Below are 13,869 nucleotides of genomic sequence, written 5' to 3'. Positions count from 1 at the left end.
ACTTTCAGCAGAAGAGATGCTATACTGCCTGACAGCCCGATATGAGAGTCCGCGGAGGAATGACGTGACGTCACCTCCCTCTCTTTTTGGAGACACGCAGCTTATCAGTGCAAACTGAGCTTATTATAATACTACAGTGTTCTCCCCGTGAGTTACAGCTGCTTTAATCTTCATTTATACATTAGTACATACTAGAACCTCGTGGTTACACTCAGACCCAAGACCTTCACGAAAGTCAACCTTACGATACCCAGACTTCGATAAGCTAGTACTATATACAAAATGCCCACCATCCCAGCCCGTCGCTCCGCTCATCAACGACTGCACGTCGGCCAATCAATCAAGATCATAAACACCTCCGGAAGCCAAGTCATCGACACCTGGGCATTCACCATCCCATCAACTCCCGTCTTCCCAAGATACATGTCAATGGCACACACTCGACCCACTTTACAGAAACTCCTCCCATCCGTTAACGAATCATTCGTCGACAACAACCGGAACCCTATTTTGACCATCGTCGAGGACACATCTCCCGGCACGCACGATGTTCTCTACGCTGCTTGCTCTCCAGAACGATACCTCGAACTTGGTGGTACCGCGGACCATGATAACTGTGCCCAGAATCTTCGCGATGCTGTGCAGCAGTGTGCTGAGCCAGCGTTCAGCCGTGTTTTGGGGTTCCTTGAGAGTGGATGGACGCCTGATCCGCTGAATTTGTTCATGAAGGTCGATATTAATGGGAATAAGTTGAAGGTTTTGGAGCCGGACAGTAAGGTGGGGGATTATGTGGTTTTGAGGGCGGAGCAGGAGTGTGTTGTGTTTATGAGTGCTTGTCCGATGGATTTGACGGCTTGTAATGGTGCGGGGCCTAGTAGTGCGGAGTTTGAGGTTGTTTAGGCTTGAGCGAATGTGTGCTTAAGTTGGTGTTGTTTATCTTCAGGGCAGGGATAGGTAATAGATAATATCGTAAATCATAACTGAGTTTTCCCGTAATCTTGTTACAGGGATGATAATAGATATATATATTCTGAATATTTGCTACAGCATCAAGACTAGAAAGGATCCAGATACTGTATTAATTATCTTTATTACAATTATTGATATTCTTTTGAATATTTCTTCCCGGCGGCTGAGAAAGAGTATCAAATAGAGTATTATTGTTATTGAATACAATAATATCAGCTCAGATGCGTCTCATATTAGTATAGTATTCTGTTAGTATTAATCTATCTATAATATATGTCATGACGACCTGTGGTCAACTTCTCTGTAGCCTACCATGCATAGTCTATTTTAATCTGAAACCAGATATCTGACAGGACTATGAACGAGTTTTGATAAGTGTGAACGTCCCTAAACAATGAACTATATGAATATAAAGTCTCGTGAAAGACTGTTTACCTGCACAATTTATCTCTTATCTTTTCTGATTAGTTAGATTACCATACTACTTATAGAATAAATTCTGCAGCAGGTAAACCAACAGTACTAATATTTGTATTTTAAGAATCATAGTGTGACCACGCTGTAATCCGCTGTACCTCCGCCTCCATAGTTTCTTGAGAGTACGTCGAGCCACTTAGGCCTATCATGCAGGATACCCCCGTGAATACCCACAGCCAATGAGAGAGCTGTAAGAGGACGCGCTAAATCAATTGAGTGTGGGGACTCCTGATTCTGTTAACTACTATTAGACCGATTGTAGCCAGATTAATCCATAAGTGCACTCCTACATAACCTCTATGTCTTCCAGCGTATCTGATTCAGGAACAGGCTCCAATATGCCGTCTGGAAGTCCTGACGAAAGCAAGCGATGCTCTATAGTTTCGGACGACCTTCGTCGATTGCGTACGGGAAAGCGAGGGAGGCCACCAATTGACCCTACGCAAAAAGGTCTAGGGGAGGCATGTTTAGGGATCTACTGCTCTTCCATACTCATCAAGTCTGACTTGGTGTTCTAACTGGCTGATAGAGGCGGCGTAACCAAGTTCGGAAAGCACAACGGGCTTACAGGTCTCGAAAAGGGGAAGAAGCTGCTCTTCGCATGAACTACGTGCAGGTTCTTGAAAATCGAATCGAGCAGATGAGCCGGTCTTTCTTTGAACTGTTATCCCATATTACAAAGGTGGAAACTCCTCAGACGCAGCCGGAACTCTCACGCGAGAAGATCCAGAGTATTACTCGCGATTTCATATCTGCTTCTCAGATGATCGAGCCTGTCAACGAGCCACGACTTGATGATGGACATGTCTGCCATAATCACTCAAGGGCTGAGCCCAACGCTAACATCACTTGGTCTACGAATTGGCCAGTACCAGCCACTACACCCACCGAAACACCAATGCCCATTCTTGCGCCTCCGTTAGGGCTTCCCATTACTCTCTTTGAAACAAAATTCCCAGTACCGAGGAATTTCGCGGAGCGGCTTTATTTTACTTGCATCAAGCGGGCTCATGGCCTGCTAACTGACCCGCACGCGGATGGAGCTGAAGTCGCCCGCGTTTTCCAGTATTCATTCCACTACTCGGACACTGATACGATGATTTCGACTTTCGACATCTTGCTACGGACTAGTGCCGATTACCGAACTGCATATGTGTATAGGTTGGGTGGTGCAGGGACCCATTACCAAGAAAGGCAGGCAGGTCTTGACATTGTCCAGAATGTCTCGGTGGGACAAGAGATGCCATGTGACAGTGATGATACTACATGGTTCGATCCTCGGGATATCGAGGGTTGGCTCGAAGAGAATGGTATTATTATTGGAGGGGCACAGTCTTTTATGTATCTATCGGACTTGCATTCGTTCAAATCGTGCAGGAATATGACATTATGTGCCAAGAGAGAGCCCTCCCTAGGCTCACCGGAGGATATTCGGCAAAGTGCAAAGGTCCTCAACGTGGACCGGTTTCTTCAGGGTTTGTCATCTTGCCCTCTTATATAAGTATGGAAATTGTGATATACAGGAAAGCTGACCGCAAATTCTCAACAGAACTTCTTTTGAAGGGAGTGTGTTTAGGATGTGCACCAGGATTCCGTCGTTTGGACGTCGAAGCGGCATTCAATCTGGCGATATCAGATGATACAACCTTCATCTTTGAACTATAACCGCGCCGCTATACGAGGGACTTTGTCTTGTAGATACAAATTGGCGGCCGTATTCTACAACCTTAATGGTTCCAACTTTCTGTATATGGAAACGGCTTATTGCCAAGAAAATACATTCGGCTGGTCGCGATAGATTTACTGCTGCCAGGGTCTAGCCGCTCGGTTCAGGATAAATATCCTCATAATCGCATAAATTGAGCAATAGGCTGTTAATATCGACAGTCAAGTTGTATCCTATCAATCTACCAAGCTTTGTTTGACCAATTCTCACTCCCATTCAGTATCCAGCGCTTCATCGGAGCCCATCTCAACGGCCGATTCACGAGCGACGAATCTCTAACATCATGATCAGCCCACTTCTCGACGTATACTTCTCCCCACTGATATTATCTGGTAGCAAGTCCTTGTCCCCATTCGCAACCAACGCCTCAGCGAGAGTACACTTTCCAGCTTCCACAAATCCCAGCCCCCGATACAAGCTGACGGTTGCATGATTCTCCGGCTTTACCATCAACCGGACCCAGAGCTCACGTGGAGAATCCTTATATGAGGCTAAGTAACTCAACGCCTCTTGACACAACCTCTTCCCCAAGCCGCGCCCGCGATGGTCAGGCAGAGTAAACAAGCTGAGCATCTGCCAGAGTTCCTGGTTCTTTCCTCCAGTAGGCTTCTTCTGCCCGGATTCCTCAGGGAGAATGAAGTCCTCCCGGCTCAGCGGGCCTCGCAAAGTCAACTGGCCTACCCACGTGGTGGTCTGTTCTAGGATTTGCGAATTTGGTTGATTGTTTTGTGTGGGTTTCGCAGCGCATATGAAAATCTCCCTTCCATTCTCTGAGACTCTGTCAATCCATTCAGTATCTGGGAGAGAAGATTCGATCTCGTAGGTAGAGGAAAATGAAGTCGGTGCAACGGATAAGGCCTGGAGACGTAACTGTTTGTACTTTATGGCCGACGATACGATCGCATTGTCTTTGGCGATGCGGAAGAAAAGGTACTCATATTGATATTTTGACATTCTAAGTATGACTGTAGGTATGAAATGTTTTGAAATATTGCCTGTTGAGCAGAATTGCTGGCTATCAAGCGTTTAAGGGCTGTGGCTTTATTAGCATCTCTTCGGCAGAGGGAACCGAAGGAGTGGGTCCGGAATAAAAGATCACGGAATCAGAAAATAAAAGACCCCAGTAGCACTACTAAACCGAAAGGAGTATGTATGGTGGTCAATGCCACGGTTGGTCGGAGCTAGATTCTCATCCCGTTCTTGTAAGGGCCTTTGGCGAGCACGCCAGGTAAACGCTCTCCTCAAGCAATTAGGACGATGGATCTCTGGAGACCTTCTCGTTGTGTCCGGTGTCAGGACCCTCTTATTTCGTGGGGGCGCCGACAGAACCCGTCTAATATACTTGAGCCCATTTGGATCTACCCATTCTCTAGCTAGCGCTTTGGCAGTGGGGCAAAGAAAGAATAGGAAGAGTGCAAATTGGTGAAGCTGTTTTGCACCTCTCTGTAAAAGCGTATATTGATAGGTAGAGTGTATTTCTAATCCGTTATTGGCCACTAGAGCTTGTAAGAACTCATTTTTTAGTAAATATATAAGTATAAAATACTCCATTTTACATTTCTATATAATCAAGTGCTAATATTAATTGGCAGGTTCTAGATAGCAAGATTATGAAGTATAATAAGACAGCACTAGAGGCACTGCCCAAACTACTTGTCATTTAATACCTATGAAAATCTCTATTATGGGTATTTGTGTTTGATAAATATTTCTATCACTCATTATCATCAAGATCAGGGCCTTCCTGGACATATTGGCTGCTACGTCCTGAATAGGAGTTGAGGTGCACGATATAGTATATATACTATTTGATCCATCATCCAACATCTACGAATAGTATTTTGACTATAGGTCCGCCGATGATCTACAGCAATTGAGACATATCAGAAAACGTATTCGATTTACAATTTGTGAGATATTGTGGACTTCAAGACGAAAATATAGTGAGGATTAGGACTACGTTAAAGTCAATCGATACGTTATTCAAAAACCAAACATTATGATATAACCAACACTTCACATAAGCGCCAAGCCAAATCCAACCGACTATTCTAGCTCTTGCCAATTAATGATTGAACTCGGCGGTCTTTCATCACCTGAGCAAGAAAGCTAAGATAGATCTCGGTGGTCCAGTCGATGCAACCATCGGTGATACTGACGCCATTTTTACAATTTTGGAGGTCAGGAGCTGTTTCTTGTTACCTTCGCGGATGTTTGACTCCACCATCACACTTTTGATGCCGTTATCACCCTGGCGGATCTGCTCCCCGGTCACCTTGAGGACCTTGGCTGATTGCGGTGATCCTCTTGGGAGTTTCCATTAGGCCGCATTCTTGCGCTTAGAACATGGAAAGGGATAGACGTACCGTGGGAACAGTAATAAAGGCTGCTCCATCACATACACGTTGACAAACTTCGTAACTCTGTCCAGAGACGATATTATGAACCGTCGGATTGCCAAAGCGTTTGACTTCTTGAGCCGTCGTTCCAGCAACATGGATAGGCGCTTCCAATTAACCTCGTTGGTGGCAATCTTCTTCACTTCGTAGAATATTCGAGTAGAGAGCCTAGTGCGCCAAAACCCATTGCCGAGATTGAGGCGCAATCCTTCTTCCAAATCTACAATCGTTTGATATGGAAGATACTCAAGAATCAAATAGAGTATTTCCATCGGAAGAACGCAAGGTCTGGGACGTGGTGCCTTTCGGGTGACCAAATAACCCTTTCGTTTCATCCTCGATTGCCTTCGTCTTTCGTGCTTTCGTGCTAGGCAAATGGCTTCTTTAACGCATTTTGTACGAACGGGATCTGTTAGAGATTCAAGTTCAGCGTCATCGAATGTCGGACCTGGGGGGACCCTAACCTTCCCGACAATACATCCAATACCAGGATCTAGGTCGGTAGCCAGTTTTCTTACATATGTCTCGGAGGGTCTTATGTCTGTCTCGGAGAGCGTCGAGAACTATGCCCAAGTTTCTCTCCGCAATCTCCCCCAAGTCATGATGAGTAAGTAGCTCCCAGCAGCGAGAGTGAACAAAGTAAGCCACCCACTCAATGTCGGGCGCCGGCTCCTGGGTTGGGCATAGAATGTCCGGACTTACGAAAAGTTGTCGTTCTTTGGGGGATAACCAGCCAAACCAACTACCGCAAACGTATCCATCTTTCTCATTCATTGGAACCAATCCGGTTGTCAGAGGATGCAGGCTGACTCCAGAAAGTCGGCATGTGCCTGTTGCAGGGTGGTACAGAACTGAACTGATCAGTCAACAGCTGACGACATACAGTGTACCTAGGTGACTGACTTGCGCGGGAAGTGTTCCACCATGTTCTCTTCCACCAGTTTTTCTTCCCAGAAGCTTTCCAATCCTCTAGAGCCTCAGCTCGACATATGCTACTCCCTGTACGGTATCTCGGATCCACGTAACTGTAATGAGAATCCTCACTGGTCCCGTTGGCGAAGACAAAGCCGCAGACGAGACAGCTGGGCCTATCAGGATAGGACTCAGCTTCGATTGTGTGGTAGAAGGAACGGTTTATAGCTTTCATGTTTCCAAAGTGTGTGCAATAAAATTGCAAGGCTACCGCCGCAATGCGCACTGCATATGGGCCATTTAAAGAACGTCTGGTTCGGCGGAAGATGTCATGATAGCGATGGCTATGACATAAGGTGGTAGTCAAACCGGAAGTCCCAGATATCACTACATCGGAAAAGCTTGTCCGCAACCTTCGCTTATCTTATTAGAGCTGTTTTTCATAAAGTGTACATGCTTCTGTGTAGAGAGGGGAGGATAAATTCACCTAATGCATGTATAAGGTATCGGCCGACTGGATACAGCCATGCCTCACACGTTGCAGACCTCCACTACTCGTACAGGACCATATAATGGTAAATGAGAATCTCTATTGAACTCGATACAACACAGAGGCAACATTACATCATGTGGACCATGACAGGTAAGCACGATGTATGAAGTGACGTGCCAATTAAGGAAGGTGCAACAAGGCTTCCATTTCATAGCACAAATGTTTTGTAGAACTTAGCATACCATAGTCCAGTAGCAGCACAATCGAAATAGTCTCTCACACTATACTCTCTCACATTCTACTCTCCCAAAAAATGTAAGTAGAGCAATAATTCCAGATGATCTCACATTGACTTCTATGATGAAGGTGCTTCTATCAGATCTATGTCTATTCGTGCGGATGCACGACCCCCGGCCCCTTCAAGCAATGCCTCCCTTGCCTCGGCACCAACGTTAGGTGCACCAAATTGGGCCTAAGGCAGCGAGAACTAGTGGGCAATTATTGCCCAAGACATTTGGTCACTAGGGGAGCAAGGATCGTTTACGTGGGGCCGGGAGGCCAATGGCAATCAGTTGCGGGTGAGGGGGGACAAGGGGCCGAGGCCGAGGAGGCTGAAGCCGAAGAAGAAGATGATGATGATGAGAGTGACAACAACGGCGACGAGGAGTGGCGTCCTTAGATTACATTGTTAGGCACCCTATTTATTACATACCAATGCAGATTTCTTGACAATCTGATCGGCCGCCAACTCTATAAATAGTAGGAGCTGAAATCTAGTACTAGACCTGTGGTCATGCGAACGCTGAAGGTGCGTGCTAAATTCCAAGACACCCGGCCATATAAAGCGATTGGCCAACTGTATATCGCGTAATATCATCTTCTTCATCTTCTATCCGTCTACCTTCATTTTTAAGAATGGACTTCTTCACATCTTCCAGAAACCTCGACATATTATGATCCTAAAACGGAGACATGATTAGTTCTATTACATATAGGGACAGGACTGAATACCTACATGCTTGATCGACTGTAAACGATTGATCATGTCTGTGATAGTAGATCGGTCGCTGATGACATTTAGCACCTGAACCCAATGAAAGAAGTGTTCCTGGAGGAATGGAAATAATGTGTCTAGTTTATCAACAGGATCCGCACTGTTCAATAGATGATGTACCCAGTATTGACACGCATATTGGAGTTCCGGGGTGGTATTGTTGTATGTCCCATTCCCTGAGTCCGAGTCCACTTGGGGTTTGTCGGAGGCTGGTGGATTATGGGTGTTTTGTTCAAAGGTGTATTCCATGAGCTTCTGGCACTGCGCAGTGAGTTCACTGTGCGTCTCTTTCTCATCGATCCAGAAGGGTGTCGTCTCGCGCGTGTCTGGGCTATGTAAAAAGGTTCGGAGTGACCAGTGAAGATGTTCCACTGGTAGTGTATCATCGTCTGGGACTTTTATGATCGAGTGCAGAGAGCCCAGCCTCCGCTTTATCAACTTCTCTGAGTTTCCAGTGAGTATTGAAAGCGATTTGACCGATAGCGCACGCTGGAGGATAAGAATCGGACCAACTACTTCTTTAAATTCCCGAAGTAGTCGCTCTTGCTGGGATTTGGTCTGCCCATGGAGCATGCGATTCAATATGGGGAGGTATATCTGATCTAGATTGAGCCTGGGGCTTTGGAGGAACTCTCCAAGGACTTCCTCCGGATCCCATTGAGGCTCCTCTAGCGTGTTGCAGAAAGCAGCAGCAAAAGCAAACGAAGGAACGCACAATGTGACAAGCTTCTGGAAATCCTGCTCAGAGGGCCAGTTGGACGGAAGTGGGTTATCATTTTTGAATTCTGCGATCCTGTGCCTCAATAACAGCGATATATCGTGTTCTATTGTTGGACTTAGAACCTCTTGCAGAGCAAAGTCACGATACTTGTTGGCAACGAGATGGCTGAAGCTCTGACGAATAGGTAAGTCGGGTCGACTTGATAAGAAGATCCGTGGGTGTACTACACCCGAGTCCCGCAATTGAGATAGTAAATGAACTATGAGTCGCACGTCTTTGTCCGACTCACATTCGTCTAATGCATCGATCAAGATCACAATAGTCTCGGTGTCCTTTCCAGTTCTTCCCAGTTCTATCAGTGGCGAAAATAGAAGTCTTCCAAACTGCTCCCTTAGTGACTTTGTGGATATATCAGGGTTTTCTCGAACAGCTTTCTTGATAATAGGTGAGAGCTGAGGGAGATGTGTAATGAGCTGCCTGGCGATTGTCGAGAAAAGCCGTCTTGCATGTCCTCGATCACCTGCATTCCTCTTGAAGAAAAAGCTAGCTCCCAGCATTTGTTTTTCTCTGAAATTCTTGGCAACAGTTCGAGATATCGTAGGCTTTCCGGTTCCAGCCATACCATTTAGGTAGAAGATGCATCTTCCACTTTCATCGTACACCGAGTCCTCAATGCGCTGGAGAAGGCTGATGCAAGTGCCCGGAAGACAAAAAGTTTCGTGCTGCTCTGCATATGAGTCAAAGGCAGCATCTTTAGCTATCGGCAGTCTATTCAGGTCCAAGCATCCTTTCTGTTCATAACATACACCATCATGGCTTGTTTCTAATGGTAGCAGGTATTTAAGGGGCCACAATGCGGTGGCTAGGCTTTGACATTGGATCATAGCTCTGATCGCTCTTAATAGGTCGTCTTGGTCACTCAATAAAGAGCTCATTTCAGTAGCATCTCCCACTCCTTGTGTATCTATTTTGAGAAGGATGGATTTGCAATGAGCTGCGGCCGCGGCCGCAGCAAAATGATGCCACCCATCCTGCTTATGCGTGTTCGCATAATCGCAGATTCTTCGCACGACAAGGCAAGGAATCACATCGGCTATGCCGGCTCCTTCCATTTCGAAGCAAATGGCGTCGTCATGCCCACGCCGTAAGCGATTGCGATCCTGTGGGGTTTTTATAACGCCATTACCGGAAAGTATAAGACCTCGATGAACCACAGGATGTTCGAGAGAACGCGGAGTCCGGGGCACAATTTTCTTCCAGTCCGATTTCTCACACTCGGTACAGTCGCCGCCAGTGTTGATGTGATGAAAATCATCGTCATACAGTATATCCTGCCCTGATGGTCGTTCATACCCAGGGTTCTTTGTGATGTCTTTCAAAATCTCTCGCAGTGGGCTTCGGTTCATTATCTCATCTTCTTCTAGTGATCCATCTGCACTTATCAAGATTGATGGTGGTTTGTTGACACATCCTTGTGGTACGAATTCATCCTCCTCGTATATTCCCAAGTCATACTGTATCACTCCGGGGTGGCTGCCTCGCGGGATGCCGACCGCAATATCGCCCAGCCGGATATCACACCTATTCGGGCATGGAATGCCTGCTCCAATACCAACCAGCAAGGCAAACTGGACATGTGGGAATTGTTGCCTAACCGTTGCTGCACATTGAGCAGCTTTGGCAAGCCCCATGTGAACTGGTTGGGCGATAACAAGCTTGTGCTCACCTATACGGCCGAAAGAGTACATGTAGTTCTTGGGGCCTATTGTTCGTGGTTGACATGCGAGTTCTTCATCTAGACAATACTTGACCGCAGTAGCCTCGTACGATAAAGCGCAGAAAATTGCAACTTTGATAGCTTCAGCGGGCACTGTCCTGGGCCTCTTGCCACTGGAAGGCTCTGTGTTCTGCCAGATCAATTTGAGCGGTAGTTTTATAAGTCCATATATTACTTGTTGAGGCGCCCCGTACAGCAACCTTTCGCGCCGGATTTTCATCTTGAATTCAAACTATGCAATGGCATTCTGGTCGCATAAGAACTGAGTCGTATACAACATTCTGAGAGTAAGCAGTTGTGACAAGGCTGCAGTCGACATGGTGAGCCCACGGCCATGCTCGGCGCTAAGGTCATCGGCGCTTTGATAGGTCCATACCCCGCTTCATCGCCATTTCCCTTGATCGCTAGTTAAATGCATCAAATCATGATGCAATTGCCGCAGACAAGGCTGCACCATGAAGGTCTACTGACAGTATCTCGTAGGTCGCTAAAGGCTCATCGGCTCCGCGCTCAGATCAGAAACTTGGATGCGTACAGTCATTTAAAACCCTGATTAGTGAAAATAACAGCCTAGGCATCATAAGTCAGCCTAGACGCGTGTATAGTGCCAGCTGATCCAACATGTTGCATATCTTTGTCATGAACCGGGTTTCAAAGCTTTGGCCTTTTACCATTATAGAAAACGTCTAATATCCAGAAATTCAGAGTTAGAGGAGACTTGAAATGAAGCATGGCTTGTTTTAATTGGCTAATAACCGCTTTGAGCTCAGTGCTAGGTCGATGCGCCCCTAGTACCGGTCGCCGAATCCAAGCAGCATCGGCTTTGGGGAATTGAACTAGCAATGAACTTCGGTGTGTGGAGGTAAGGTCATCAGGCATAAACTCTGTGAAAAGGCAGAACAAACCTGATAACATATTGCCCGATTTGTGAGATTGAGTGGAGCTTCAATGCAAGGTCACACGGACGTTACACATCAAGGTTATCCGGACGCCCCATTTCCGACTACATCCGTACTACTAGTAGTGGAACACTTGGAAGTTTGAGAGCCAAGGATAGTGGCTTCCGCGCCAATAGTCATGATGCTGCTTTGGAATATTTACCCGTAGTCTTGGCAACCTTCGAATGTGCTCAGGGTTTGGTTGGTGCTGACATATCGGTCACTGAATCATGACTGCCATTGCGTAAATTGGCAGATCAGTGCGCTAAACTTTCTTTATACTTCCGCTCCATTGGTGTGAACAGTCTTTTGTGACAGAGCTCTGCTCATGTATTCTGTGGCAGCATAGATACTCAAGGTATCATAATTACCTAATTGAGCAGGTGTTCATCCCCACTATTGTTTCTGCCAGAGTATGCGAATCCCGCCCTTCTGACCGCTCTAGAGCAACCAATCGGGATGCAGGAAATGAGCAACACCGGATCAACAAGGTTCCGGGCCGCTAACCATTGCGTCAAAATGCCCCGCCTATGTCCGTCCGAGCCAATCAAAGGCTAGTAAAAGAAAACCTCGTCCGCAAGGTCCTCACTTTCGAGCGAAAACTCTTGAGGTGAACCCGCCGCTTTCCCCCAAGGTCCCCATCTGATGCAACTTGGCACTTTACCCAGAACGGACTGGAGGTCTCCGTCGCCCGCCATCATGGAGGCGCCTCTGCATTCAACTCCTGTTCTTGCTTCGCGTTGTGTTGCTCAATTGACTTCTCACCTGTGTCCAGGCGAGCTGCGCGCTGGCAAGTTGTTTGAGATCGTTTCTTGACTAAATAAAATCCAAATCGACGCCTCAGCAATCGCGTTTGTGCGAACCCCTCACCTTGTGCCACCAAGGTCCTCAGCACCGGTTCAGCGCCGTTCATCGCCGGACCCTTTTGACGTGGACCAGCCTTAGGGACCTTGGGGACGCCCAACTCTCACACTGAACAACTTGGCGCACATTTGAGAAACCAATTTAAGAGCGGGGGACCTTGCAGACGAACCTCCAGCAATCTCAACCGAACTGCAGTTGACATTCCTCTTCCACGTGCCTACACTTCCGCCATCCTCCTGTCACACCGATCCTGCACGCCATTGGACCGGATACCTGTCAGACCTCGTTTCGATCATCCCTACCTTCTTCGGGCGGGCCCGTGCTATTCTAAGCTGCTCCAGACCGTCTGCAGAGAACTTGCCGGGTCGGATACATCCTACGGTGGAACATGGATTCTCTTCAGAGTCTGGTTGCCAGAGATGCAACACCTGCTTGTGAGACGGGCAATGGATATGACGGCCGTATGGGCCTGCGTATCTCGTCTATCTTTGTCATTCTCGTCGGTTCAACATGCGGGGCTCTCTTTCCCGTGATGGCCCGGAGTTTCAAGGACTCCAAGATTGCAAAATGCGCCTTCTTCATCGCTAAATACTTTGGCTCCGGTGTTATCATTGCCACCGCATTTATTCACCTCCTTGCCCCAGCAGAAGAGGCCTTGACCGACGATTGCCTCACCGGCCCAATCACAGAATACTCTTGGGTTGAGGGAATCGTCCTAATGACCATTGTGGTACTGTTCTTCGTGGAGCTAATGGTCATGCGCTTTGCCCGTTTCGGCCACGGCCACTCTCACGACGAGGATGATGACCATCACGTGAAGATTGAGCATGCCGCTGCCTCTCCTGCTGAGTCGGTTGACATGAAGACCCATATGCCGGGGGAAGACCATCTCGGGCATTCCCGCGAACACCATGATATGGAGCTCGGGAAGCAGCATTCTGATCTGGAGGAGTACGTCGCTCAATTGACCTCCATCTTCATTCTCGAGTTTGGAATCATCTTCCACTCCGTCTTCATTGGGTTGACCCTGGCGGTCACCGGCTCCGAGTTTGTGACCCTCTACGTTGTCCTCGTCTTCCACCAAACCTTCGAAGGCCTGGGTCTGGGATCCCGGTTAGCTACCGTTCCCTGGCCACGTTCCAAGCGATGGACCCCTTATTTCCTGGGACTTGGATACGGTATCTCCACGCCTATTGCGATTGCGATCGGTCTAGGCGTGCGCGACTCTTATGCATCTGACGGCGCCACGACGTTGATCGTCAGTGGTGTCTTTGACTCGATTTCGGCCGGCATTCTGATCTACACAGCCCTGGTGGAGCTACTGGCCCACGAGTTCATGTTCAGCACTTCGATGCGAAAGGCACCGATACAGATTGTTCTCGCGGCTTTCGGTCTGCTATGTCTGGGTGCTTTGCTAATGGCCCTGCTGGGTAAATGGGCTTAAAAATATTAAATAGATCTTGTTCTTTGTACATATAGATACCATTTATGACAGTATATGATGACAGTCTCCATACTATCAGATCTCAAACACGAAAA

General features: G+C 47.3%; 9 protein-coding genes across 9 annotated transcripts; 5 read left to right on the top strand and 4 right to left on the bottom strand.

The window, feature by feature from the left end:
* Window positions 1-282: 282 nt before the first annotated feature.
* On the top strand, window positions 283-1,153 carry An01g06770 (uncharacterized protein; the record flags this gene model as incomplete). The annotated part of the gene is made up of 2 exons (XM_001389063.3): window positions 283-812; window positions 1,048-1,153. The coding sequence occupies 2 exons, from the start codon at window positions 283-285 to the stop codon at window positions 1,151-1,153; spliced, it is 636 nt and encodes a 211-aa protein (XP_001389100.3).
* Window positions 1,154-1,784: 631 nt separating this feature from the next.
* Window positions 1,785-3,007, top strand: An01g06760 (uncharacterized protein; the record flags this gene model as incomplete). The annotated part of the gene is made up of 3 exons (XM_059748906.1): window positions 1,785-1,945; window positions 2,017-2,921; window positions 2,970-3,007. The coding sequence occupies 3 exons, from the start codon at window positions 1,785-1,787 to the stop codon at window positions 3,005-3,007; spliced, it is 1,104 nt and encodes a 367-aa protein (XP_059603198.1).
* A 423-nt stretch (window positions 3,008-3,430) lies between these two features.
* On the bottom strand, window positions 3,431-4,126 carry An01g06750 (uncharacterized protein; the record flags this gene model as incomplete). Its single annotated transcript, XM_001389061.1, has 1 exon — window positions 3,431-4,126. One exon carries the CDS (start codon window positions 4,124-4,126, stop codon window positions 3,431-3,433), a length of 696 nt encoding a protein of 231 aa, XP_001389098.1.
* Window positions 4,127-4,267: 141 nt separating this feature from the next.
* Window positions 4,268-4,723, bottom strand: An01g06740 (hypothetical protein; the record flags this gene model as incomplete). The annotated part of the gene is made up of 1 exon (XM_059748893.1): window positions 4,268-4,723. One exon carries the CDS (start codon window positions 4,721-4,723, stop codon window positions 4,268-4,270), a length of 456 nt encoding a protein of 151 aa, XP_059603197.1.
* A 720-nt stretch (window positions 4,724-5,443) lies between these two features.
* Window positions 5,444-6,718, bottom strand: An01g06730 (hypothetical protein; the record flags this gene model as incomplete). The annotated part of the gene is made up of 4 exons (XM_059748886.1): window positions 5,444-5,504; window positions 5,608-6,134; window positions 6,274-6,422; window positions 6,475-6,718. 4 exons carry the CDS (start codon window positions 6,716-6,718, stop codon window positions 5,444-5,446), a joined length of 981 nt encoding a protein of 326 aa, XP_059603196.1.
* Window positions 6,719-7,009: 291 nt separating this feature from the next.
* An01g06720 (hypothetical protein) lies at window positions 7,010-7,655 on the top strand (the record flags this gene model as incomplete). Its single annotated transcript, XM_059748879.1, has 4 exons — window positions 7,010-7,058; window positions 7,096-7,126; window positions 7,229-7,291; window positions 7,343-7,655. 4 exons carry the CDS (start codon window positions 7,010-7,012, stop codon window positions 7,653-7,655), a joined length of 456 nt encoding a protein of 151 aa, XP_059603195.1.
* A 136-nt stretch (window positions 7,656-7,791) lies between these two features.
* Window positions 7,792-10,748, bottom strand: An01g06710 (uncharacterized protein; the record flags this gene model as incomplete). Its single annotated transcript, XM_001389057.1, has 2 exons — window positions 7,792-7,935; window positions 7,992-10,748. 2 exons carry the CDS (start codon window positions 10,746-10,748, stop codon window positions 7,792-7,794), a joined length of 2,901 nt encoding a protein of 966 aa, XP_001389094.1.
* A 622-nt stretch (window positions 10,749-11,370) lies between these two features.
* Window positions 11,371-11,700, top strand: An01g06700 (hypothetical protein; the record flags this gene model as incomplete). The annotated part of the gene is made up of 2 exons (XM_059748867.1): window positions 11,371-11,390; window positions 11,427-11,700. The coding sequence occupies 2 exons, from the start codon at window positions 11,371-11,373 to the stop codon at window positions 11,698-11,700; spliced, it is 294 nt and encodes a 97-aa protein (XP_059603194.1).
* A 1,018-nt stretch (window positions 11,701-12,718) lies between these two features.
* On the top strand, window positions 12,719-13,774 carry An01g06690 (uncharacterized protein; the record flags this gene model as incomplete). The annotated part of the gene is made up of 1 exon (XM_001389055.1): window positions 12,719-13,774. One exon carries the CDS (start codon window positions 12,719-12,721, stop codon window positions 13,772-13,774), a length of 1,056 nt encoding a protein of 351 aa, XP_001389092.1.
* Window positions 13,775-13,869: the final 95 nt, after the last annotated feature.

Source organism: Aspergillus niger (assembly GCF_000002855.4).
Source record: "Aspergillus niger supercontig An01".
NCBI classification, from domain to species: Eukaryota; Fungi; Ascomycota; class Eurotiomycetes; order Eurotiales; family Aspergillaceae; genus Aspergillus; species Aspergillus niger.
The sequence above is the reverse complement of the archived record's forward strand: the minus strand, read 5'-3'. Positions and strand labels throughout refer to the sequence as shown.